This window comes from Podarcis erhardii (genome assembly GCF_964252035.2).
Source record: "Podarcis erhardii genome assembly, chromosome: 10".
NCBI classification, from domain to species: domain Eukaryota; kingdom Metazoa; phylum Chordata; class Lepidosauria; order Squamata; family Lacertidae; genus Podarcis; species Podarcis erhardii.
The window spans coordinates 29,987,948-30,015,323 of record NC_138500.1 but is presented as its reverse complement, the minus strand read 5'-3'; the positions used below and the strand labels follow the sequence as shown (position 1 = coordinate 30,015,323).

General features: G+C 43.7%; 1 protein-coding gene across 1 annotated transcript; it reads left to right on the top strand.

Moving 5' to 3' along the window:
* SOX10 (SRY-box transcription factor 10) lies at window positions 1–25,168 on the top strand. Its single transcript, XM_081878614.1, has 4 exons — window positions 1–189; window positions 1,129–1,581; window positions 21,462–21,727; window positions 22,527–25,168. Exons 2-4 carry the CDS (start codon window positions 1,172–1,174, stop codon window positions 23,234–23,236), a joined length of 1,386 nt encoding a protein of 461 aa, XP_081734740.1. The 5' UTR covers window positions 1–189; window positions 1,129–1,171; the 3' UTR covers window positions 23,237–25,168.
* The last annotated feature ends 2,208 nt before the right edge of the window (window positions 25,169–27,376 follow it).

Below are 27,376 nucleotides of genomic sequence, written 5' to 3'. Positions count from 1 at the left end.
AAGCCAGTCACAGAGACATTCATCCAGGGTATTAGGAAAAACCAAGCCTCCCCTTAGGAATGGCACTTGTCTGAGAGTTTCCTCAGCACACAGCTCCTGAAAAGCCACCAGGCTTGTGAAAGGAGAACAGAGGGGCTATTGGGATACAAATTACAGCTCTCTCAGGATTTGCCCGACAGAGCGGCCGATGTAAGTTTCTCTACCTGAGCTTGGTAACTCACTGTCTCTTTCTCTCCCCCCCTCTTTCTCTCTCCTTTTTAAAACACATCTGACAGTTTTCTCCTTCCACTGAGCTTTGGGTGAAGAATTACAGATTGAAAAGGCAGCCAATTTGGGGTGGGGGCTAATTTCTTTTATGTTAGGGAACCAACTAGGTGCCTGTGCCAACTTTATTTTTAGGTATTGCTTTCCTGAGGTTGGTTAATGTCTGACAGGGTTGAAAAGTGAGAGAAGCTTCAAATTTTCTAGAAGTTTTTTAACATACGTGCATATATTAGATATATGCAATGCACACAAACTTTAAAAATAATAATATCTGGAGCGTAAGTGAACCAGGAAGGGAATATGAAGCCAAAATATTCCCAGCCCACTCTATGATGCCTTTTACCTGGTCTGCTTCAAATGGCGCAGTGTGTTTGAGACGCACTCCGAATACATTAATTCTTACACAATCATGAGGCGTTTTGTCTTGATCCTTTAATACTTATAACCACCCATTTCCCCCCAACTGCTGATATTCTTGACTCCAATATCAAAGCAAGTTAAGAAACTGCAGGCATATTTGGGATTTGGAAGGAGAAATTAAGAAATAGGTCTTGTTTTTTGGTCTTCACCCTCTTAAAGACCTCCCCAATCTTTGTTTGTAGATAACATGTACACCAAAAAAAAGCGCGGATTCTCATGTTAGAGAAACTTTATGGCACATGTCAGAAGTTTCCAGCTAATTAGAATGTTCTCCACTCACATTTGATCACGGCTTTTGCAGGTCCCATAAAGCAACATGTTAATGCGGTAGGGTCCACAGATTTTTATTAAGTATGTACCAAATCCTTTCCAGATTATTCGGATATTTTGAACTTTTTTAGCTTTAGTGTTCATTTAGACCTTTTTTTGTGTATGTGGTTCCAGTTGGAAGACGTTGGTACCTGAGGAGTAAAACAAAGAGGAAACAATGACAGACGATCAAGACCTTTCTGAGGTGGAGATGAGTCCTGTGGGTTCTGAAGACCACCACTGCCTCTCTCCAGGACCTTCCATGGCATCAGATGCTAGCTCTCACCTTAGCAACCCCAGCAGCGGTGAGATGGGGAAGGTGAAGAAGGAACAGCAGGACTCAGAAGCGGACGACGACAAGTTCCCAGTGTGCATCAGGGAGGCAGTGAGCCAGGTGCTGAGTGGCTACGACTGGACCCTGGTGCCCATGCCTGTGCGGGTCAATGGAAGCAGCAAGAGCAAGCCCCATGTCAAGCGGCCCATGAATGCCTTCATGGTGTGGGCGCAAGCGGCCCGGAGGAAGCTGGCAGATCAGTATCCTCACCTCCACAATGCAGAGCTCAGTAAGACGCTTGGGAAGCTCTGGAGGTAAGAATGGCTGGGAGAAAGACAGGCATCGGTTGATTGGGTTTAATTTTTGCTTTGATGTGGTGATAAGGGGAGAGCAGGTGGGGTGATCCAGGAAATAAGGCACAGGTTAATAGAAGGCACTTTCTTTCTTGATTATGTGCTACCAGTATAAAACTCAGTCCACGTTTTGATTTGACCTGTAATCCTATTCCATTGCAAGGCCCAGTTAATCTGGCCGCTAAGCCACAGTCCCAGCAGTTGGGTTTTCAGAAACTGCATACTTCACCTTCTCCTCTTGACCTGTTGCGTTCCTTCTTTCTACTACACTTTTGGGGTTCTTCTTCAGTTTTGTCCCCTCGTGAAATCACGAGTCTCTCATCTGCTACATGCTGTTTATCCAACAGTTCTGAAGTCCAAAAGAAGCAGTGTCATGGTGGTGAAATTAAGGGAAAGATTAATTTGAAAATGTAATGTTGACAGCTTTCATGGCTGAGAGAAAAGAAACTTGATTTTCATGGAACAAAGGCTGAGCAGCAAAATGACAAAATTGTGCTCCCCTGTACGCAAGCTGGTTTTCATTTCATGATTTTGAGCCAATCTTTGATTTGTGAAAGTTCAACTTGGAGTGTTTGGAATTTAACATTCTGTGTCTGTTGAGTTTTCTAGCCTGGCATTTGTTTGTATTTGTGTTTTTTGTTTTTAAAAACTTCCTTAAATGTATTTGTACCTGTCTTGAAGACAGAGTGAGCTGCTGTTGGCATGGCAGGAAGGAAGGAGCAGGTATGGCAAAGGACAGAAACTCAGCCCCCTGTTACAGTCCATCCCATTGTTGTTTAGTCACAGATATCAATAATCGGTGATTGCCTGAAGGTGATTTGGATTTGGAATTTGGCAACTGTGAAATATATGAAAAATGAAGAGTAGTGGGGTGGGGGGAGGCTAATGGAGCAATGAACAAGGCTTGTAATAAAAGGCTGATGAAGAGATAAGGAAATGCAATCAGAATATAAGATTCCCTTATATTACCACTGAGCAATCTATGCCAATGCACTGCTTCTGGCTAATTGGACTCTGAGAATTTGGGGTTGTTCCTGTTTATGGAACAACATGTTACTCCAACCATAGTAGAAACAAGCCAGTGTCCACTCAGGTAGCGAGAAGGCACGTTATGTTCCTTATTCAGGTGCACATATGTTCATATAGTAAATCTTTGAAGACAACATTCCTTTGCAAATTTACTTGGGAGTAATCCCAATTGAACATACCGGAACTCACTTCTAAGTAAACATGCATAGGATTGTACTGTTCAATACTTTCCAGATTATCTGTTTATTATGCATTTGTTGTGCGGCTCTTGCTCGCCATTTACATGGAATCTAAGCATCTTACATTAAGGAAGCAAGACTGTTTCAGAGACATCACATTTCCCTGGCATTCAAGTAACACTATGTTGCAGGTGGGGAAATGTGATTATTTACCCCGCCTAAGAGGACAGTTGTTGTTTGGAGCAGTGTCTAGAATCATGCAGTTGTGAGAATGTCATGGGCACCTACTGGACAGTGTCCATGCCCTCATGCATTATGGCAGGCGCAACTCTGCCTCCAACTCAGGTTCTCCAAATGCTAACCTGCAAAGAGAGGGCTAGCAAGTTGGAGCTGAAAATAGCAATCCTTGGGGCAGAGAAGAACCTTGTTAGTTTTATGCCCATGGCAGCCAGTCTCCACATGCCTTGCCTTGAGGCTTTATCTGGACTTATTGCTTTGGTAGATTTGATAAGAAGCTCCTGAACGCTTAATTTTAGCTGGTTTCATTCCCAAGTGAATCCTGACTTTGCAGGCAAAATACTTCCCTTCTCCGGAACATACATCAGACTTTTTTTCCTTTTTTTAATTGGTACCTCCCTTGGCACAAAGGCTGGTTGTGCATTTTGTGGGGATGGGCACTGCATTATTGCATTGACACAGGGACTTGTAAAGCTCTCCTGTGAGATTTGAAATGCAGTGGGGCTGTTCATCCACGTAAACCTTTAAGAACGAATTCCACCAAGGCAGGATATCCCTTTTACTTCAGCTTGCAGTACTCTGACAGCTTAAATATTCAAAACCCACAAAAAAACACTCAAGTTAGGCTTGAGCAAAGCTTAAATTATTTTCTTTTTGAGTTGAATCCTTGAGGTTATGGTAAGGATTTCAGCTTTTATCTGAAAATCTGATTATTAGAAAATACCTTCAAGACAAAACAAAATGGAAGACGCAGGGTTTTTCTTTAAAAAATAATAATTATCACATGACTCTTGGTTTTGAGTGAACAGATTAGATATGTGCAACATGCTGAAATCTTAAGATCCGGCCACCCTGTGGGTTTTTTCCTCTCTCTTTTTTCAAATTCTTCTCCCATCCACACCCTAACTGCCATTCCTTCATCTAAATAAGCAGGGACCTAGTTCATGTGATTAGCTTTGCTGAGCAATTTGTCTGTGGAAAGCCATGCAGAATCCATGTGATTGCTGCAGGGCCAAGAATTCCACTTCTTTTCAGGCTTCTTGTTTATAGGAAGGGCTGTAGCTCAGTGGTAGGGCATCTGCTTTGCACTCAGAAGGTCATGGGTTCAGTCCCCGGCATCCCTAGGTAGGATGGGGAGAGACTCCTGGTCTGAAACCCTGGAGAGCCCTTGCCAGTCATTGTAGACCAGGGTTTCTCAAAGTAATCAGTACTGACCCCCTGAAGGTTGATGAGACTCTTCAGGGAATGTATAAAGACCCATGGGTCAAAAGGTCATCGTGGAAAAGAAGTTTTTGAGATACAGTACAAAAAAATTAATTAGGAATTACAAGCCTCGGAAATAAAGGCCGTGGGCATGTACAGAGTGCACTTCCCTTGCCAATGATTAAAGGTGAGCGACTGTTAATAAATATCAATTATATCTTGATCTATTTTCATCTTATTTCATTTACATTACAAAGAATTTGGGATGGGGTTGATGACGACTTTATAAGCTCATCAGTGAGTCAATGAACTCAGAGGTTTGGGAAATCTTGTTGTAGAGACAATACTGAGCTCAATGAACCAGCGGTCTGACTCAGTATAAAGCAACTTCCTATATGGAGAAATGCTTTTTCACTGCCACGTTAGAGTGGTCAGAGACACACCCCTTTCTGTCACTGAGGTCCCCCCCCCCCCTTATGGCAATTCATAAGAATTCAGACTGAGCTTCAGTTAAAGGGTTTGGATCTCCATTCTTTCCGCCATATTATATCTGACAGATAACCCTCTTTCTACGTCTAGTGGGCGCGAAGCTGAAATATTAAATACAGACATTTAAAGGCAAGACCTTTGGGTTATATCCATTTTTTAGTTTGCCTCTGTGGTGACAGAGAATAGCACCCATCAGAACCTTTTCCTCTATCTATCAAACCACCTCCTCTCTTTTCCTAAGTCTTCTGCCTGCAGTACAACTCAAACAAAATGGCTTCCTCAAAGAATTAAAATGGAGAAATGTGGCAGACTGTAAATTAGATTCCTAAGGCTTGGCACCAGTTGATTTGTCCTGAAAAGAAAAATCTTGCTAGATCAGGCCATAAGCCCATTTATTCTAGCATCTTATACTCACAGTGGCCATCCAGATTCCTCCGAAAAGCCAGCAAACAGGACCCGGGTGCCACGACATTTACCCCACATGCGATTCCCAGCAATTGTCCTGCCTACATATAAATTTCTCCCAGTCTAAATATTTAGCCATCATTCCCATAATGCTTCACTGGTATGTGGACTTAAATGCTTTGCTGAACCTGATTAAGATTTTGGAAAGATGTGTACGCCACTCACCTGACTCTTCCTATACACATTCCCTACTTTATCCACTAGTCATCATCATCATAATGCTATACCTAACTGATTTAACCCAACTGACTGTTCTTGTGGCATACAGACAAGTTGACTGTAGTTCAGTCCTAGGCAGGGAATCCTTTGAAATATGCCATTTAGCCATTCAGTTAAATGTTCTCCTTTTTCTCTGTAGCTTTTATTTTTAAATTTGCGGGAATACCTGCATATATTAATTTTCTTGCTGCTTGTCAAATGGTGGCTCAAGGGATTCTTTGACTCATTTTTGCTGTGGATAGATTTGTAGTAAACCTACCTGGGCAGGCATCTCGTTTAGCTCAATGGGACTTACATCTCAGCAGGACTTACCATAACAGCCCAAACCTTATCATGTCTGCTCAGAAGTGTGTCCCATTGAACTCAGTAGGGCTTTCTCTAGGGAAAGTGGACAGAGGATTGCCACCTAAAGAGTGTGTTGCAGTATAAACCAATAGGGAAACCTGTGTCTCTATTGCACTGGTAACAGTAGCACATACATCTGTATAATGCCTTGGTCTCTGTTGGCTGAGAGGAGCAGACTGAGTGTCAACAAAGGTTAGTTATAATTGTCTGCATGTACTTTCTTATGTAGTCCCAGTCAGAAACTATTCTTTTCTCCCCAACCCTTATTTGATGTGATTTTTCAGCATTGCAAATGTTTAACTGTTCCACAAATGTAAGGATTCAGTAATTATAAAATCTTTTAACCTGTGTAACTTTTAACTAGAAAACAAATATCTGAAATATATAAATTATGGTGGAGGGAGGCAAAACAACAACATTTTTTGAGTGCCGTCCACTTCCCTAACTAGCTACAAGCTCAGTGATGGTGTGAAGTTGCAGTCCCTGCCTTTTAAACCCCTCTCTAGTTAGTCTGATATGTGAATCACTAAACAGAATGATGATATCTTTGGATCTCAATATCCTTTAACTCATGGCTGCATTTACTTTCATTGTTCTTATATTGTTATATTTGTCTTATTAATGTCTTATTAGCTCCACTAGTAGAGCATGAGACTCTTCGTCTCAGGGTTGTGGGTTTGAGTCCCATGTTGGGCAAAAGATTTGTGCATTGCCAGGGGTTGGACTAGATGACCCTTGTAGCCCCTACAATTCTATGATTATTTGATATCTTTAACACATTTAGGTTGCAATTACTTATTAGTAGCCTGGATGAGGCTCACTGAATGTAATGGAACTTATTTCAGAGTAGCAAAAAAAAAAAAAAAAAAAGAAAAGAAAAGAAAAGAAAAAAAAAAGAGAGTTTAGGATAGATCTGTACTGTGGATACTGGTATTTTTATGGGTCTGCTCATGCACTCCCTACAGTGAAGACAGCTGGATGCTACCTTATGCTTCCTTTTTGTTCTAAAAAGTGCTTATGAATGCTCATCGTTTAAGGCAGAGGTCTGGATAATATTCAGCTCCCTTTTAGCCTTGGGTCCCTTGGTATTTGTCCTGCATGCATAGTTCTGGTTTTAGGAGTGTATTCACAACATGTCCCAGTGGCTTCCACGAGGACAACCCATGGGCCAAATCAACATGGCTGCCTTGTGAAAAAAAAGGGAGGGGGGAAACACCACCAATGTACGCCTTTACTTGTTTAGCCTTGTTTGCTTTTGCTAACAGAGACTTCCTTGTGTCTCTCGCCACTAACATGGCTCTACATGCTTTCCTCATTTTTTAAATACTCTGCTGCCGCCAACGTTTCAAAATCAGCAGAAATATTTTAAAATAAATACTACACCAAAATACACTTACACTTTTTTAAAAAAAATAACTGAAGGAAAGAAATGCAACTTTACTTTGCAGTTCTGATGTGGCAGCGTTTGAGCCTTTAGAATGAAGTTCGTCTTCCTGGGCTCTGTTGCGTGGAAAGGCAGTTACTACTACTAATCTATTACTGTCATTATTATTTTGATTCTACACACACATATATAAATCAGAGAGGTCACGCCATTTACCAAATACTATAGTTCTGCGATTTCCACTCCTTTCATTGTGGCTTGGGTAGGTTTGTGGTTTTTTGCACAAGTGGCCAGTTTCAAATAATAGGGGCTGCAAAGTGGCACCATGTCTGGTGGATCGCTCCCAGAAAGAGTCCATTGTTGTTGTTCCACTTGAGTTGGGAACAGTGGCATAGCGTGGGTTGTCAGCACCCGGGGCAAGGCAAGTAATTTGCACCCCCTAACCCATGGATTTGCGCCCCCTAACCCGTGGATTTGCGCCCCCTAACCCTAACCCCCAGATGTTGCGCCCGGTGCGGCCGGCCCCCCCGCACCCCCCACGCTACGCCACTGGTTGGGAAGGGTGAGAGATAGCAAGCAGAATATAAGAATTCCAGAGCTCTGGTTTGCCACTAGAGGGTCTTATCTGTCTCCCCCCGACGCTGCTTTGGTATGTTACAGCAGCAGTGCTACAATTACATTTTAAAGAAGGGGGTGGATAAAATGTATTTGCTGGATATTACTGGACTCCAGTTTCTATTAACGCTGACCATTGGTCATGTTGGCTGGAGCTGGTGGAAGTTGGAATTCAACAAAGAATGGAGGACTACAGCTTTGCCACCCCTTGCTTTAGAGAAATGAGAAAGATGATGGAAGGAAGGAACGATGGGGGTGGGGGAGAGAAATGGTGGCATTGTATATAAGTAAGTCCCAAGTTGCACAGGTTGGTAATAGGTCCGGAAAAGTGGATGGATGACATTCTAGAGCCATTGTTTCAGGCTGTTTTCACTCATGACATGAGGTTTAAAATGTGAGTGGAAAACTTGCACTTGGCGAGAATGACAACTTCCTCTCCTCTGCATTATATTCTGCATTGGGAACAAACAAACAGGCAAGAGAGATGTAAAGGTATTTAAGCTGCAGATATGAAAAAAAAAATACAGCACCAGGTTTGGGAATTGGGATCAAATGGTGACTGGCCTTGGTGCCACCAAAAGCTGATGTGTTAAAATCAAATGATGAATCACAAGTATAAATACCACTTGCTCCTCTTATTTTGGCCTGTGGTGTGGTTGTTGCTCTGCTTGTGCTGTTAGTAGTTTTCACATCCTTCCCTTTCTGTGACTACATTCTGTAGTAAAAACAGGAGTTCCAAACAAATTTTTATTTTATTTTAAAGATTTATTAGGCTCCACAGTAGCCTTTCTTTCCCCATTCAAGGAATGCAAAACTATTGACTGAATTTCCAGATTTCTGTTGTTTTAAGGGACACCCAAGAACATTACAGTCCCGCAAAACATAGCAAATACTGTTGCACTCATGTCCTGCTTGTGGACTTCCAGTGGGCATATTTTCCAGTGGGCCATGAAAGATGTTTCCCCAGGTGAAAGCCAGGGAGTTGTAGTTTGCCTCAAATGTGCCCACGCTTCTCTTCCTCTATCCACACCAAAGTCAGTCACTGCACTATGGGAACTGCTGTCAATAGAGATAGACATCAAGGGGCAGGGCATTATTCATTGTGGTAATATCTACACATTAACATGACCTGGGAGTTCCTTGGGGGAAGGAAAACCTGCAGTTAGTACTTCCAAATACACCTAGAATTGTAAAGATAGGCAGCACTTTAAATTTGCAATGTGCTTTAGGTCATCTTTCCCACAATAAGCCTATATGTCTTGTTTTATGGTAGGGTAGCCATGTGTCTTGCCTTACATACCTCTGTTTGGAAGGGCAGTCAGAAGACAGCCCTCTATTTGAAGAGTTGTTGTTGTTGTTGTTGTTGTTGTTGTTGTATTTCTATACCACCCTTCATCCGAGGATCACAGGGCAGTTTACAATTTGAAAACACCGGAAATACATAATGTAGAAACAAACAAATCTGCCCCATGTCTGGTTTAAATATATGTAACTATAGAAAGGGAGCTTAGAAGCCACTAATCACAATTAGCCACCCCTGGTCAGTAAAAAAGCAGGCACACCAGTCACTTGGTGTCTTTCCCACTATGGTGTGATGTACAGTGGTACCTCGGGTTACAGACGCTTCAGGTTACAGACTCCATTAACCCAGAAATAGTACCTCGGGTAAAGAACTTTGCTTCAGGATGAGAACAGAAATCGTGCGGTGGTGGCGGGAGGCCCCATTAGCTAAGGTGGTACCTCAGGTTAAGAACAGTTTCAGGTTAAGAACGGACCTCCAGAACCAATTAAGTTCTTAATCCGAGGTCCCATTGTATTGTCGTTCTTTTTAAATTATAGGAATTATTTCTAGAGCCATGTCTATACATATGAATTTCGTTATGTGAATGTTATGCGAAGTGATCTTTTTTTTTTTTTTTTTTTTTTTTTGTCCATGCAAATCCTCTTTTTTGGCAGTCCATAACTAGCCACCCCATTTTACTGATGAGGAGCTGGGAGTGACTTACCTAATACCCCCTCCCTCGCTGCATAAACACACCAGGTCTGTAGCTGAGCTGAGCTTTAACTAAATAGATCTCTCAGCTGCTGGGCCCTGCTGGTTCTTAAAAGCAAAGGCCAGTTACTTCATCCACGATTAATTTCCTTCGCAGATGTATATTTTACTTAGGAAATCACATGCACATTCCTCAAGAGTCCATTTTCTTAAGTGAGGAACACACATGTAGCAAAGCAGACGTGTTGCATTCATTACAAGTTACAGCGCACATGTGGGTTACATGTAATTTGCTTCAGAAAAAATATGTGCAGCCTGTGTCTCTATTTTGCATGGCAATGTACATATATTTGGAATCCTTGCCTTCTCGTGTGCCTTTTTCTCTTTGCCCGTGATTTTGCAGAGAACCTGTTTGTCTTTTGAAATGTTGCTGTCAGGCAGTATAGTAATTAGGGTCGCTGTACACTGACGGAATCAACAGTTGCACGGGCATCGGCAGGCTTGTGAGTGTGGCAGAATAAATCTGAGTGAAGCACACTCAACTGCTATCCATCCCGTGGGCAAGTCATGATAAAACCACACCTCTGGGAGACATAAACAGGCCTTTGAGTGGTTTGCTGATTACTCTCCCACTGGTTTGTTGTGTGCCTTCCCCCTATGCTATAAGGCTTACAGTGTGCCTTGCGTTTTAATCGTATTCAGCTGAGTCCTACTCGAAGTAGATTCATTGGAATTAGTGAACCTACATTAGTCGTGTCCATTACTTTTGATGGGTCTACTCTGAATAGGACGAGCTTTGAATACCTCCCATCACAATTATTGTTGACAATGTGAAGGGCAGTTACAAGGGAATCAGACTCTGTGGTAACATCCGTGACGCTAATGGCTTCATTTTCATGCTGTAATTAATTGGTCTAATTAATTCCCAGTTATTTATCCCCTTTGTTAAGAATAGCTATTTTACAGACTAAAAAGCATGTTGTCTTCTCATGATGCTCCATTTTACTGCTGGCTCTTCCGGTGGTAACTGAGGCTGAAATCCTAACCCTGTTTACCTGGGAGTAAGCCACACTGAATTCAGTGGAACTTACTTCTGAGTAGACATGGTATGGGTTGCAGCCTAAATCATCAGACCACTCTTCACATGCTACAGCTTGACTTAAGTTCAAGGTCACCAGAACTCAGCCCTGTAACAAAATTTTAGAGCTCCTCAACTGTGGAATATATGGAATTATAAATGTGTATGTCTTGATGTATTTTTAATCCTTGTAATCGCTTGTAAGCTGCTGTGGAAAAAAAAATATTTTGAAATGTGAGATAACAACAACAACCAACAGCAACCACAATGTGAAATGTTAAGGTCCTACGGCACAGCTTTCAGGGTCAGCTTCAGTTGTAACTTCTAGAAATGAACCCCTAGATGCAGCAAGGAGAAAAAGGAATTAGAGACCTCCACCCTAGTTACGTGCTTCCAGATTATCACTATTTTAGGGCGGGATTCAATCACATACAAGGAAATTCAAGTTGTGCGGTTATCACTGACTCGGACTTGGGGAGGTCTTTCACAACAAATCCACTCCCCGCCCCCTGCAAAATCTGACTTCTTTGCAAAAAGGAAAATGCTGAGTAAATAGAATCATAGAATGCACTGGGAAGTGTGCTATAATACTTGCTTTGACACGGTGTCAGCTAACCTCCTTGTAAACAAATCAAAATGAATGCTCAATAAACAGGCTGTTTGGAAGCACCCTTAAATAAAGAAGTTACAAGGTGTGTGTGTGTGTGTGTGTGTGTGTGTGAATGCATACGTGTTTCTTTCCACTTGCCGGCTTGCCACCTAATGATCCAGTTTCCCAGCTGAATGTGTCATCTGTCTCTATTATACAGTATTATTATTTTGGGTTGTAATCCTTCTCAGAAAATGTGGAAATTTAGGCTGCTGGGGTTAATCTGTGATAGACGATTCAAACATGCAGGTTATCACTCGATATTTCTGCTAACAATAATGCTTCATTGGGAGCTTAAATGCAGTGGAAATTAAACTGCTGCCCCCACCCTGCCATTTTGCCAACTTTGGTGAGGCTAATTATATAGAGCTGATTTCTTTTCTTTCTTTCTTTTTTAAAAAATACATCAACCTAGAGTAGTTTTGAAACTGAATCTAGTTGGTTAGTTGACGCTTTTCAGCATCTTCCTGTAAATAACAAAAATCGGTATCCAGTGCCTCAGACTGAATGCCAGGGAACTGCTGGACCCAGGATAGCTGCCAAATTCACTTGGCCTTCCCTAGGGCAGGGGTGTGTGTGTGTAACCTGTGGACCACAACTCCCATCATTTAGCCATGCTGGCTGGGGCTGATGGAAGTTGGAGTCCAATGAAATCTGATAGTTCCATACCCTGCCATAAGGAAACCTGAATTCTTCTAACTTAGTCAAATCCTAGAATGATACTCTTTAAGGATGATTCCAGGTGAGTATCTATTGTGGGGCAGGTTATTGTTAGGCTTACATTTTTTGCAGCCCTTTCACAACTTCATAGGCATCAAGAGGTCTCTGTGGTGCAAGGGGTCAGTGTGTCTGGCTGTTGGCCAGAAGGTTGGTGGTTCAAGCCCACTCAGGGGTGACTAGGGGCAGAATCCCTGCATTGCAAGGGGCTTGAACTCAAAGACCCTCAGGGTCCCTTCCAACTCTACAGTTTTATGACTCTATCCCATATTCCCCACTTTAATCTGGATTTACCTTTCCGGTAAGAACTAGAAGCATTCTTAAGTCTGAAAGGATGATCCTAGGCGTGACTAATCAGAAGTCAGTCCACTTAGATGAGTTGAACTTAAAGAGAAGTTGAAGAGGTAGACCGAAGACAGTCAAACAGTGAGATGGAGGGAGAAACGGGGACAATTGCCAATACTCAATGGTGTCAGACCTATGGGAAGTGAAGTTGTGGCTTTCATACACACATACATGCATCTACAGACATTCTCCCAAAAGGCCTGTAAACAGGAGCCTCGCCCTTTTGGAAGCAAGACAAAACAGTTATCAGTATCTGGCATAATGCAGCAGGAGATCAAACTTGTTTCACTGCTTGAAAAATGCAGCGCCAAGATACTGGTGACCGCAGCAGCACCCTCTACTGGACAAGAAATAAAATAACAAACAATTGGTCACAGGAACAAGCCGCAGAGGAGTAGCTGTTGTTGCCACAAAGGAGGAAAAGAGGGAGGGAGGAGAGTGCTGAGGCACATTAAACACAAATTAATTTCTTGGTACATGAATTTATGAAACAAGTGAGATGAACCAAGGCGCATTAGAAATACTCCCTGAAGCGCCTTCGTTTCAGTTGAGCGTGCCCAAGAATTTCAGTAAGCAATCTGGTCACAAAGAGATGTTAACTTTGGAGGCATATATACACACGAAACATATATCCATATTATAGCATTTTAAAGGTTTTCCCAGACAGTCCTTGGGAGATGTAGTTTAGTGAAGGTTCTGATAATTATGTTAGAAATCCATAGACATGGACAATATCCGGTTTCTCAGTATTAAGTTCAATTCTCCACATTTTCACATCTGTTTTCTTTTCATTAAAGAAGCTCTTGTGAAAATTCGCCTGCATGTTTGTGCCATCCCCCCCCTAATATACACAATTTTGCAAAACAATTTCCCCCTGATATAATGCATTTTTGTACGTTGTTTTCGCAAACTTACGCAGTCGTATGCACACTTTATCCTAGTATGCAAACATTGCCTGGATGCAAAACTTCATTGCAAAATTCAGAGAAGTGAGAATTCGGAAGGGTTGTTGTGTTTCAGTTTGTGTGCTATTTCAGAAAGTGTGAATAAGGCAGATTCACCTTGAAGTACAAACTGAATTGAGCTTCTTCCGCAAACCCCTCTCCCATCGCTAGAGATTCCTATGATCCTCATAGGACTATGGTTCACAGGAAAGGGGGGGGGGTTACTTGTTAACCCATTCTATGCCTGTAAATAATAGGCCCTCAGATTGAGCCTTTCCATACAATAACTCAAAGTGTGCCCTGGCCACATTTCACCTGTTGTGCAGTACTTGCACAAGTGATGCAACCAGCAGCAGTGCCTCAGTATCCCATCTCTGCATCCCAGTTGTAAACATAACAAGTGTGTTGTGGAAGTGGAATATTTTTTACTGTTTATTGCATCCTCTCTCTCTCTCTCTCTCTCTCTCTCTCTCTCTGAATGCCACAGTGCATATGCTTCTCTTCATGATTTGAGAGAACACAGCTTTCAAACCCAAAACCTAAAATGAAGCATTAAAAAAACCAAAACCCAGACAAACACCGAAATGGATCTGGCAACCAATAGAATGTGAGGGAGAGAGGGAGGAGCTGTTTTCTGCCAGGAATGACATCACGGACGGCTGGGCCCAACAGGTGCCTATGACCCTCATGCAATAACAATCCATGTGCTACATTGACAAGGGCTATAAATAGTGCCGAGTGTTGTGACACTTGTGACATCGCAAGAACAAAAGCACAGCCTGAGCTTCATGCCCACAGACTGTGCTCCACAAATGGCAGATAATTGTAGAAATCTTCCACATTCAGTTCACCTTGCAATTACGGGAACTACTTTCGCACATAGTTCAGAGCTTTTTGAATGAATTTCACTAAGCTAAAATAAAGTTTTAAAAGGTGTGACTGGCAAGAAACCCACCAACAGCATACAAACTGATACGGCTAACTTGACCCAACAACCCTCCCCCCCCCCATAGAAAGAAAACTCACAGCAGTCGGCTGAAGGCAACTAACCATACCCTGAGTCCACAACCACTCTCAACGCCAATGAAAACTAATTATTGAATAGAAAGGGAACCTACACATGTGTACCTGACACAGAAATATCACACATACACTATGTAAAAGAACGAAAGTTTACTACCCCCTTTTTCTCTCCCCAGTTTTCTCTCCCTACCTCTCTTCTTCCCCAACCTTCTACTGTATGCAGCATCAAAGTCTCATATCGAATATAAATGATCTGAAAAAGGACTTTATGATCAGAAAACAGAAACGATGTATGTACTTTTGTAACCCAAGAAAGTCTTAATAAAAACATTTTTTTTAAAAAAAGAAAAGATGCGCATGGCTTTGAATAAAATCGATGCTTCCTAAATTCCCAGAATCGGCCTGCATGCCAGGCCTTAGACTGTGAACATGTGAAAAAATATTAAAGGTGCCTTTGAATAAGTATATTTCCCTTAAGTGATAGCTTCCCCTTTAAGGCAGAATACATGCCTTAGGACTTGCATGTTTATTGTGGCATATGCTTTTATATGTTAGGGTGCCCCTTCGTGATCCTCAGTTAGCATGTTGGTGTACAAATCTCTCTCTCTCTCTCTCTCTCTCTCTCTCTCTCTCTCTGTGTGTGTGTGTGTGTGTGAAAGTGTATGCAAGTGTGCATATGTCTGTAAGTGTGTGTATATACATGTGTGTTGTTTTTTCTCTGGGCACTGGGAAAAATGAGCCCTTTCTCAGCACTCAAAGAGAGGAAACAGCAAGCTGGCCATGTAGGGAACTTCCTGCAGGGGCAGATCATTTTGTTTTCCTCTCTGCGAATGAGCATGAAGTGACAGGAGGGGTCTGGGAGGTCTGATCCAGCCTTATAGTTCCCCACCTCTGATGTAGAGAGCAAAAACTGTCAACAGTGGCATCACATGGTTAAAAATTATAGCCTGCTGCTCTGCTTATTTTGCATATGCATTAATTGAATTGTCACAGATGCATTTAAAAACTTAAATGTACGTATTCAAAATAAGCACAGTTAATTACTCACACCTATAATGAGACAGGAAACCACTGTCTCCATTCAAGTCTGAGTGGATAGCAACTAACGTTTTTATAAGTTAGCAGATTCATGCTCAAGTCTCTTTAAAGTTCCTTTGGTCTCTCTCTTCTGCATTCGGTGCATGGCAAAATAGGATGTAAAAAGTCTTTGGGGTGTGTAAATATGGAGGATCCTCTCTCGGACAGCATGAAATGAATCCATTGGCTGCCATAGATTTGGGTTTTTTTATTCCATGCCTGCATGCTAGAGGCAAGAGGCCTATCAAATATAACAGATGAGTTGATGGGATCTCAGCATGTGGATAACAGCTGAATCTTTCTTGGCACACACCACTCTGAGCAAATTGTCCCTTGGAGCAGTGCTTGCAACATCTACATTGGGTCTGTACACACATATGCATAGATACAACTGATCTCTTCCCCCACTCTATTCCCTGCCTTAATTCTCCTCATTGCTCTCTATGGGACCAATGACTGAGCCCTTCTTATAGCACTGACTCAGCTGTAGCAGACACCGATGAGTAAAGAGGCTTGGCAAAATATATCAGCTGCATCCTTTGCAGTCACCCACTAATAGAGCCACTACACTATAGACATACTGTATTTTTCCATGTATAAGGCTAGGTTTCCCCCCCTAAAAAATAATGTCCAAAATTTGGGGGTATCTTATACACAGATAGAATAGATCTCCCCCCATTTTCTTAAATCAGAGTCCCCCAAAATAGGGGGCGTCTTATACTTGGGGCATCTTATAGACGGAAAAATACTATACTTTGGCACAGATGGCCAAGGTGGTGCCCTCCATATGCATACCCTCCCACTGCCCCCACAATGCCAGGATTGTCACGAAAACCCTTAAGCCATTACAGCATCTCACTTCCTCATGCAGAGTCCCAAATTCCCAAGGGCCTTTCCCTTCAGTACAGCATTTCAATGTGTTACTAGAAGTTCAGTTCTGTGCATCCTTCTAACACATTTATTAGATGAGCTCAATATGGCGTCACTTCCTGTTTTTATAAAAACAAGTCACCTGAATGCCCCCAAGAAAGTTTTTCACCGTTTCCCTGCACCTCAGTCGGTCGGACTCCCATAAAGAAAGTGGAGAGTGGGGGAGCGAAGGGGGTAGGGCCTTTTGCAAGGCCATTGCCATGGCTGCAAGGGGTGTTGTGGGAGCTGAAGAGCAGCCATTATGGTCACTTGGCTCCAGCTTGGTTCGTTCGGCCACTGTGTCTGAGTCCATGCCCTAGCCTCTGAGGAGAAGGAGGCACGGGGGATAGCAATGATGACATTGATGTAGACTATGTCCCTATTTTCACCTGAGGAATGTTGGAGGGTATGCCGTATGTTGTCAGGCCCCAGCTCCCATCAACTCCAGCCAGTAGCAGTTAAGGAGGATATGGTGGTGATGTGGGGGGGGGGAGTAGGTAAAGGATCCCTGGACGGTTAAGTCCAGTCAAAATCAACTCTGGGGTTGTGGCGCTCATCTCGCTTTCAGGCTGAGGGAGCCGGCGTTTGTCCACAGACAGCTTTCCAGGTCATGTGGCCAGCAGGACTAAACCACTTCTGGTGCAATGGAAACTCCGTGACAGAAGCCAGAGCGCATGGAAACATCCTTTACCTTCCCGCCGGTGCAGTACCTATTTATCTACTTGCACTGGTGTGCTTTTGAACTGCTAGGTTGGCAGGAGCTGGGACTGAGCAATGGGAGCTCACCCCCGTCGCAGGGAATCGAACCACCGACCTTCTGATTGGCAAGTCCAAGAGGCTCAGTGATTTAGACTAGTTGCATGTGCTACGACTACAAATGTAGAAGCCACAGCAATGGATCCCCTCCGTGATCACAAAACTGGAGTGTAGATGCCACTCTGGCAGCATCAAAAAGTATTCTGCCTATGGGGAGGAAGGAGGAGAAGGTCCAGTTAAAGCTGCCTTAATACCAATTGCATTTACATGCCAATCTTTCTTTCTTTCTTTCCTGGGTGCCTGCAAAAATTCCATTGCATGAAAGGTCATGAAGTAGGGGGGACGCCAAGGCAGGAAATGAGTGAAATCCAAATCCCGCAAATCTCCTGGCCTCTCTGCCTGCTCATACCGGTTTCCCTTTGCTAAAGCTGATTTGAAGTTCTGATCCCCAGGAAGAACAAAGGGAAGCCAGGTGACATAGCAGGAGAAGACAAGGGCAGGGTTGGGCCACAGGGTAGGGTGGGAGGAACGGAAAGAGGACTTGGTTGCACAATGCAGTCAGGGAATCTCAAGAGCAAGGCTGCTATCGAGCACTGCAGTTCAAATCTGGAGTTCACTGTTTCTGTGGCTTGTTTCCTCCTGACAAACATGTATCTGTAATACTGCACATGATACATTTTTCACAGTAAAAGGAAATGACATCCTAAACTCAGAAGAAGCAATATGGTTAGGCACACGTGGGTGCCATAACTGAAAAATCCATCCCTGCGCATGCATTGGGGGTTGTAGCTCAGGGTAGAACATCATGCAGAAGATCCCAGTTTCCATTCCCAGTATCCCTAGGTAAGGCTGGGTAAAGCCTTCTAGCTGAAACTCCAGAGAGCAGCTGTTTGTCAGTGTAGACAGTACTGAACTAGATAGCCCAATACTCTGACTGACTATAAGGCAACGTCCTATGTCCACTAGCATAAGCAAGGGCTGGAAGCTCTGGAAAGCTTGCAGAAACCCAGTTCCCCACCGGCTTGTACTCAGACCCCCCAAGTTTCCCTATTTTCCAGGGACGTCCCTGATTTAGAGAAGCCGTCCAGGTTTCTGATTTGATGCCAAAATGTCCCACTTTTCCTTAGGATGTCCCTATTTTCACTGGAGAAATGTTGGAGGGTATGGAATTATCTGACCCCCAAGCCGTCTGAAGAAAATCCTGTATAGGGAAGGTTTTTTTTTAATGTTTATTGTTTTATCATGCTTTTATATAGGTTGGAAGCTTCCCAGAGTGGCTGGGGCAACCTAGTAAGATGTGTGGGGTAATTATCATTATGAAATGGGACATCCCTATTTTCATTGGAGAAATGTTGGAGTGTATGTTGTACTTAGTACCTCCCAGGTTTAAAAAAGGCTGGATCCTTTGCTGGAACGAGTTTTTGCTTCCTCCAGTGTCAGAAAAAACCTAATTATGCCATCCTAAATTGTTCCAAGCACGATTATTCAACGAGTCTAAGCCCAGCTCCTCATTGTCTCCAAAAAGCGGGAGACCCAAGAATTAAAACTATCTGGAAACCTGTTTGGGGGCTTTGGGCAGATCCAAATCATACATTTAAAGCACATCCAGTGTACATTTAAAAATTATGACTTCCCTGAAAGAATCCTGGGAACTGTAGGTTTCCTACTCACAGAGCTACAATTTGCAGAACCCTTAACGAACTACAGTTCCCCAGATTCTTTGGGGGAAGTCATGTGCTTCCACTGTGTGTTGGGTGTGCTTTAAATATAAAGGTGCCAGGCAAAAACATCCTTCTTCCCTCAGGCCTTTGGCTAATTAAATGATCTATAACCTTTTAAACTGTTTGGGGGAAGTATTGTTTTGTTTGTTACTATGTTATGTGTTAATGTATTTTTACATTGAAAACTGCCCTGTGATCCTCAGAGGAAGGATGGTATAGAAATTTAATTTAAAATAAATAAATAAAGTAAATAAATGTGGCGTGGATCCACCTAAAGCACCCAGAATAGGTTTCAAAATGGGTTTGATTCCCAAGTCTCCTGCTTCTTGGAAACCATCAGGAATCGAGTCTTGGACTCATTGAATAACCGTGCTGGGAGCAATTCAGGATGAGAGAATTAGGATCCTTGGGGACATTTGTGTGTGATAAAAAGGGGCGGGAAGGAGACACAGGAAAGCTGGTGTTGAACTCAGGGTGACTCAATCGTTTTAATCTCCTGGATTAAAGCCATGGTTGGAATGCAGTTATGTGGCAGAGACCCTCTCAGCCTGGTGTGAAGTTAGGTCAGCTCCACTAGAGGTACCACTGCAGGACATCCTGCCCAAGAGGGAAAAGGAGAAGCTCAATCCAGGGCTGCCCCAGGCCTTTTGCTCGCTGAAGTGAAATGCAAAATGGTGTCCCTACCATTGTGTACAGAAGTGGACTGGACTGGCAGTTGGGTCATAATTCAACCTTGGTGAACAAGGCAGCACCCTCTATGGCTTCATTGGATAGCAGAGGCATTTCAGGCAGGCAGGGCAGGTTCCCCCAACACCTTGCTGCCACTCCTCACCCATCAGCATCTGCTGCGTGAGGCAGCGTCCTCAGTCTGCCCAATGGCCTTAACAGTTTTTAATACTGTATTTTTAAATTGTTGTAACTAGCCCCGAGATAAGATGGTGAAGGGCGGGTGAGAAATGTTGTTGTTGTTGTTGTTGTTGTTGTTGTTGTTGTTGTTGTTGTTGTTGTTGTTGTTGTTAGGGCCTGACTAAATCAGTCTTAAGTCTGCCACTACTTTTGCTATGGGCTGCTTTGTGTTCATTATTCCTGCCATTAGCTCTTTCCTCCTTTTTATTTCTTTGGCCTGAGTTTATTTACTTTCTAGCAATAGACTCTGCAGAAAGTTTGGTTCTGTATTTGCATAGGCCCTCAGAAGCTTCTTCAGTTTATACTTTCTCCAGAAGTTAATTCAAATTTTCAACTAGAGATCTTGCATATAAATGAAAAAATTGTATGTGAGATATTACAGCTAGGTCTGTCTTGACTGGAAATGTCACCCAAGAAGCTTTCACACCCTGGAGCTTTTCTGTTTCCTATAGAACACAGAACGGCATTTGGGTTGGTGGGGAATGACAGTCAATCTGTGTTGCAAGATAGAATGACCATGGAACCATATTCAGAACAGAAGACAACTCCGAAACTGGAATTCTGGAATCTACAAAAGTTGTGCAAATTATGTTTGAGCAAATTAGATGGGCTAAATAAGCATATTTGGGAACAAAGATAAGAAACGTGGTCCACTCAATGCTGTTTCTTATGAGGGAAATTGACAACAAGCATGTACACAACACCTTGATTAAAATCTGGTAAGAGTTGCCAGGGTCCAGAAAAAAATTACTCCAGGGTCACCATTTAGCCATCCCTGATGTAGTATGAAAAAAGGTTGTGGTCAAAGCTTGATAGCACCTGCAAAAGAGGTATAGGATTTTGTCTAGTCCATGACTAATATGATGAAGAGCAGTGAGATTCTGTTCTAACTGGAGTAAACTCAAAGTGCTACAGGAGTGACCGTACCGTTCTATAGTGTCTTTCATCCTGTGTTTTCAAGGCTCCGTGCTGTGTATTTAATTAGTCACCCCAAAACAGCATCTTATAAAGCAGCGCCTGTTAAAGAGAGTGGAAAATGAGATCAGAGCACAAGGACCCTAGAATTTTGTGGGGTTTTTTAATGCAACAATATCTGGGATAATTAAATGGGACATTCCCAATTGCACAGCTTTCAAAACTACACAGAAAAAAATAAAGAGAATTAACACATTTTGCCCGTGTTAGTAAATCTAAATAAAACTGTGCTTAAGGTCAACAACTTTGCTGGTGTGATTGATTTGCAATCTACTACTAATAAATGGATCAGATGGCTCATTGGTTGAGACTAGAAATGTATCAAAAATGGGGAGCTGATCATATATGCAGGTTGTTCATAAAGTGGCCCGAAGACCCTTACCCTGCCACTTCAAAACCTCTGAAAGGGAGTGTATGGTTGACAGGGGTCACAATGGAGCAATCCACTTTCAGAACATATTTGCCCCTCTTTCCTCCAATTCTATGGCAATGCTATGGCTTCTGGTGGGTTTGTGGTTCCGCTTTTAACAAACTCGTTCTGCGTGTCCTCCCCCAACACCCCCCTTCCTCTGCTTTCTTTAAGATTGTTGAATGAAAGTGACAAGCGTCCCTTCATTGAGGAGGCAGAGCGGCTGCGAATGCAGCACAAGAAGGACCACCCTGATTACAAGTACCAGCCGCGCCGGCGGAAAAATGGCAAGGCCGCCCAGGGTGAAAATGACAGCCAGGCCGAGGGAGAAGCTGGTGGAGCAGCTGCAATACAGGCACATTACAAGAACGCCCATTTGGACCACAGGCACCCTGGGGAAGGCTCTCCCCTGTCTGATGGGCACCCTGAACACCCCTCAGGTTAGTCCCATAATACAGTTTAATCCACAGACATAGCCTGAAGATCAGCAGCTGGGAATATCAGGGGTAGGCAACATGGTGTTATTTTTGTTTTTACTCCCACTCCCATTTTCCCCAACCAGCATGGCCGATGGTCAGGGATAATGGGAGTTGTAGTCTCACCTTCATCTGAGGGGCATCACTTGGCTACCCCTTGTCTAACTGTAGAGTACCATCGTGAAAACAAATGGTTGATTTTGTTCCTATTTTTCTGACCGGGGATAGGCACAAGTGAGTTTGGCAACTTTTTATTTTTTTAAAAACAAACCCTCATGGTTCATCATTGCCAAAGTCTAAGGGCTATATTTAACCCAGCTGTCATTTTGTATTTCATTAGCTGCTGCCCAATTTATTTTTGCCTCGTCTCTGAGGAACAATGCTAGCACAGCTTTCCTACATCTAGTGCAGAGGTTCTCAACCTGTGGGTCCACAGATGTTGTTGGACTACAACTCCCATCATCCCTGAGCTCTGGACCCACAGGTTGAGAAAGGCTGATCTAGTGCCTTCCAGATGCTTTGGGCTCTGGCTCCCATTGACACCAGCCAGCACGGCCAATGATTAAAGGTGATGGGAGCTGCAACTCAACAACATTTGTAGGGTTTCAAGCTAGGGAGCTGCTCTAGCAGGTCTGTGCAGCAAAGGGAGACAGGTCAGCTGCTCTCTTCTTCTGCTGTGACGTTGTTCTCTCTACTTTATCCGCGGTGAGGTGGTAACTGACATCTTCTCTCGGCTTCCTCCTATGTGGTTTTCATATCACAGGTCAGAGCCATGGACCTCCCACACCACCGACCACTCCAAAGACAGAACTGCAGTCCGGTAAGGCTGACTCCAAGAGGGAGGGGCGTTCCCTTGGGGAAGGAGGAAAGCCACACATCGACTTTGGCAATGTGGATATTGGGGAGATCAGCCACGAAGTGATGTCCAACATGGAGCCCTTCGACGTCAACGAGTTTGACCAGTACCTGCCGCCGAATGGACATGCTGCTCACCCAGGTCATGTCGGAGGCTATGCCACAGCTGCTGGTTATGGCCTTGGGAGTGCCCTGGCTGCAGCCAGTGGACACTCGGCCTGGATCTCCAAGCAGCATGGAGTCTCCTTGTCTGCTGCCACATCATCGGTGGTAGACTCCAAGGCACAAGTGAAAACAGAGGGCTCTGCTCCGGGGGCCCATTACACTGACCAGCCCTCCACTTCACAGATAGCATACACCTCTCTCAGTTTGCCCCACTATGGCTCAGCTTTCCCCTCTATATCCAGGCCTCAGTTTGACTACCCTGACCACCAGCCCTCAGGACCCTACTACGGCCACTCCAGTCAGGCTTCCGGCCTCTACTCAGCCTTCTCCTATATGGGGCCCTCCCAACGGCCCCTATACACTGCCATCTCTGACCCGGCACCTTCAGTGCCACAGTCTCATAGCCCCACACACTGGGAGCAGCCTGTATATACGACCCTCTCGAGACCCTAGGGAACGGGGAGCAGTGACCAAAGCAGCAGCGGAAAGGCTCCGGAGAATCAGCCCCAGAAGACGAGCCTCCGGGTCCCGAGGTCATTCGGTGTAATCCAGTCGCCAGAACCCACAGAATATCCGGGCGTGTCTATCTTGACCGCAGTTATCGATGGCTCACCTGGCTGGAGGAAGGTTCCCAGCCACCCCCCACTATCCCAGTCCTTGATTGGCTTCCGAGGTCCCATAGGCCTTCTAGATGAGGACGATTCTAGGCACGGAGCAACTAGTCATGGCAGGTTTTTTTGTTTTTGTTCAGAAGATCAAGGGTTTAAAACAAAATAAAATTGAGAGATAATCCCTTCCCTTCTCTCCCCCTCCCTGAAGTTGTCCAGACCCATCATCCTGATGGTTTAGAAAGAAACACAATGGACGCAATTCTGCCACTCGCTGTGGGTGAAGGCTAGGTGGGCACCCTGGTGGGGTAATGTTACAGGTGGAGAAGTAGAATGGTGCAGCCGTCCGATATGGACCATGCTCTAGGACATTCCTGCTTCAGAGTCGCACGTGCATGAAATGTTGCTCCCCATTGGAAGACCAACCTATGCTTGCTTTTCCTGTTGATATTTGGCACCTGGGCCCACTTTCCCTTATCCATTCCATCGCCTCTCTGCTGCCTGGCTCTCTTAAGACTTAACTACACAGTACTTTGGACTCAGGAACTGCATTATATGCTCTGGCCGCCTTTGCATCGCAGCATGTAAGCATGTGCATACATGCTGGTCCCTTGGACCGTAAAAAAAGCAAACGGGACTGAATCCAACTTTGTTGTTATGAACATTTTGTATTCCTAGTTTGTTTCCAACACTTTGTGGCTCCCTTCTAAACTCCCCCAGCTACCTTTCTAACATGCCAGAAGATACCCTACCAAAGCCAATACTTTTCCTTCCGGCTTACAAGAGTGATTGTGTGTCTATATGCGTGTGTGCACATGTGTGTGCAGAGTGGGTGAGGGAAAGCAGAAAGATATCAGTGCCTGGAACGGTCAGTGTGGTTCTCCTATTTTCTTAAACACAGACCAAGTGCGCAGGGAGAACTTCTACATGAACACAATGCTAGAACAGACATATCCTCATTCCCCCACGAGAGACAGCTCAAGGCGTTTTGGTGCCCGAAGCAGAGCATGCACATGGCTTGCCCAAAACATTATAAACTAAATCACCAATCATTTGCTCCCGCTTTCCAAAATCTGCTGTGTGCCAGAGGCTGCCTCACCCTGCCTCCTGGCAGGGCCAATCCCTGTCACATGTTCAAAATTGTTAACAGCTAAGTTCTGTCTTTGCCACAACAAGGAGGACCTTGCTGGTGTAAGTGATGTGGAATGGGCATTTAAAGAAGAAGTAGGGCTGTGCAGAATTCAGATGAACCCATGTTCCCTTTTGAGTTTTTCAAATGGAGGCAGCCTCCTCAGCTAAATCAAACTTTGCCTTTATTTTCCTCTTCTCCGTGGCCCTGATGCATGCCCATTCCACAGCTTCAAAAAAGAATGAGCATGTCACTTTGATGGCTGCCGTGACTTAAGACGGTACCCAAAACACACCCTGTGCAGTTGCATGAGGATAGACCCACAACTGGCCACCATGTACATTGTGGTACTTGCTGTTGTTCCTAACCCCTTTGGATTGAGACGACTAAGGCTAACCTCCCCAAAAGTTATGAGCTTTATATATGCTTGACTCCATTTTTCTGCTATGGATGATTATCTCTTCTCCATGGTGTTTGAAAAGAACATGTAGTATGCCTGTAATCCTTGTATGCATGCAATCTATTAACTGCTCTACACCCTTATTTATGGAAGTAGCACATCCTCCCCTCTTCCCAGCACCACAACCCTCTAGCACCATTAACTTTGCATCAAATGTATGGAATAATAAACTTAAGAGGTTTCAGCTATGCGTGTCAATTTCTGTTTCTTCTTTTCTCTATCTCAATCTAAATCCCCACTGCCCAAAAGGGATGGAAGGAAACTATTTCTACCTACACACACCCTTCTGGCTCACACATTTTTTTCTTCTTATTTATATGTTAAATCTGAATCTCGCTTTTCCTCCAAGTACAGTCGTACCTTGGTTTTCGAACAGCTTAGTTCTTGAATGGAAGTGATTGTTCCGGTTTGCGAACTATTTTTGGAAGCCAAACGTCTGACGAGGCTTCAGTGGCTTCCGATTGGCTTCAAGAGCTTCCTGCAGCCAATCAGAAGCCGTGCTTTGGTTTCCGAACGTTTTGGAAGTCAAACGGACTTCCGGAATGGATTCCGTTTGACTTCCAAGTTACGACTGTAGTGCTCAAGGCGGCTAATAGCAGTAGTACATATGCAATATGAAAATGGTGTTTCATATTTCTTCCCTAAACATTGTTGAAAGGGCACAAATGGTAACTAAGAACTGTCTTTGCTGGGTGACCTAAGTTCCATCCAGTTAGTTTTCAGGGATAATCCCAAATGAGATCCACGCCCTGGTCTGCATCTAATCTTTTGGCAGAAGCACCCATTCCCACCTTCTGTGGGAATGTAGTGACAGGGGACTGGACTAAGCAAACGCTGAGGTCCCTCTCAGCTAGGCATGGGCAAAATTATTCATTTCAGTTTCTCATTTTTCCTGACTTAAGTTCAGTTCTTCACATTTCCACATCAGGCCCCCAAACTGTTCATTTTAAAGTCCTCACCAGTATTTTAGTGTGAATTTGTCCCTGAATAAGCACGTTTTTGTATACAGCTTTACCTAATACACACTTTTTTGCAAAGCAATGTCCTCTAAGTTAAAGCATTTCTGTATGTTGCTTCCATGAATATATGCATTTTTGTGCACATGGCATTGCAAAATTCAGATAAATGCAAATTTCAAAGGCAGGCTGTGTTTCAGTTTGACTATATCTTTGGGAAGTACAAATTAGGTAGGCTCATCTTTAATTGTGATCTAAGCAGAATATCTCCCCCATCCATACCTGCAACTGATTCAATGCATTTATAAGTTACACACTGCATTAAGTATGACTTCGTTTTGTAAGCCTCCTTCTAATCTATTCCACTGGGTAGCATCACATTCTAGTAGTACTGAAACACATACAGAGAGAGAGGGAACTCAGAGAACCTGCCTTTATCATGCATAGCTCAGTTAAAGCCAAAGGTCAAGTAAAAGAGGATGTTCTGCCTCCTCCATCCCATCGCTGCCTGCACACCTCCAGCAGATTGCTTATGGCAGCAACAACCCATCCTTTGCTCCACACCACTGGCATTTCCACTCCAAACCATGATTCCTTTGTTTCAAGCCTCTGCACTACCCTTGAAGGCAACTGATACCCTCTGATCTCGGAGCTGTCATACTGCACAGTAGTCAGGAGGAGAAAGAAACACCATTTACAGAAGCTTCCCCCGGCTTTTCCAATCCATCAGATAACATGGTTCCACAGCCAGCCTTTCAAGATGACGAACAGACGACACATCCTTTCTTCACTCTGAAATATCTTTTTGCAAGGCCAAGGGTAGCAAAAGGTAAGAAGGGGGGGATACGCAGCCAGAGGTCACTTCAAAGAGGAAATGCCACGTTTTTGAATGACAGAGCAGACACTTTGCCCGTTTTCTGCGCGTGGGCACATGCAAAAATGCAGTAGGCAAGTGGGTTATGCATTTGGCCTGGCATTATCCCGACTGGCTTTAATGGGAATCTTTGGCTCCACGCCTACAGAGGGTCTTTCCAGTTCAAATGCTTTAAATGCCCAGCCAAATTAAGCAATTTGGACCATGCCTCCATCATGGTGCCAGAAGTTGCCTAATCAAGTGAGGGGAGGTACTCTGCCTCAGTTAAGTGCCCACGTAGCCACCATTGCACCCATGGATTAAAGTGAAGAGGAGAAAGAGGATTATGAAGGGATAGGTCAGCAAGCGGAAACATGAAGAACTGCTCTTAATGTATGCATTACCCCATCTCTCTTTGTAAAAACAAGCCCAGGGCAGAGTTCCTTCACCATTTAAAAAAATGCAACACGTGTAATAAACTACTAAGAAAATAATATTATTCACAAACTTAAAATACCCAGTAAAATCTAATACAGTGGTACCTCGGGTTACGTACGCTTCCGGTTACATACGCTTCAGGTTACAGA

Excerpts from the sequence above, each read along its gene's own strand:
- SOX10 (XM_081878614.1), top strand. The coding sequence starts at position 1,172 with ATGACAGACGATCAAGACCTTTCTGAGGTGGAGATGAGTCCTGTGGGT. Across the intron at positions 1,582-21,461 it reads ACGCTTGGGAAGCTCTGGAG|ATTGTTGAATGAAAGTGACA; the intron begins GTAAGAATGGCT and ends GCTTTCTTTAAG. Across the intron at positions 21,728-22,526 it reads GCACCCTGAACACCCCTCAG|GTCAGAGCCATGGACCTCCC; the intron begins GTTAGTCCCATA and ends TTCATATCACAG.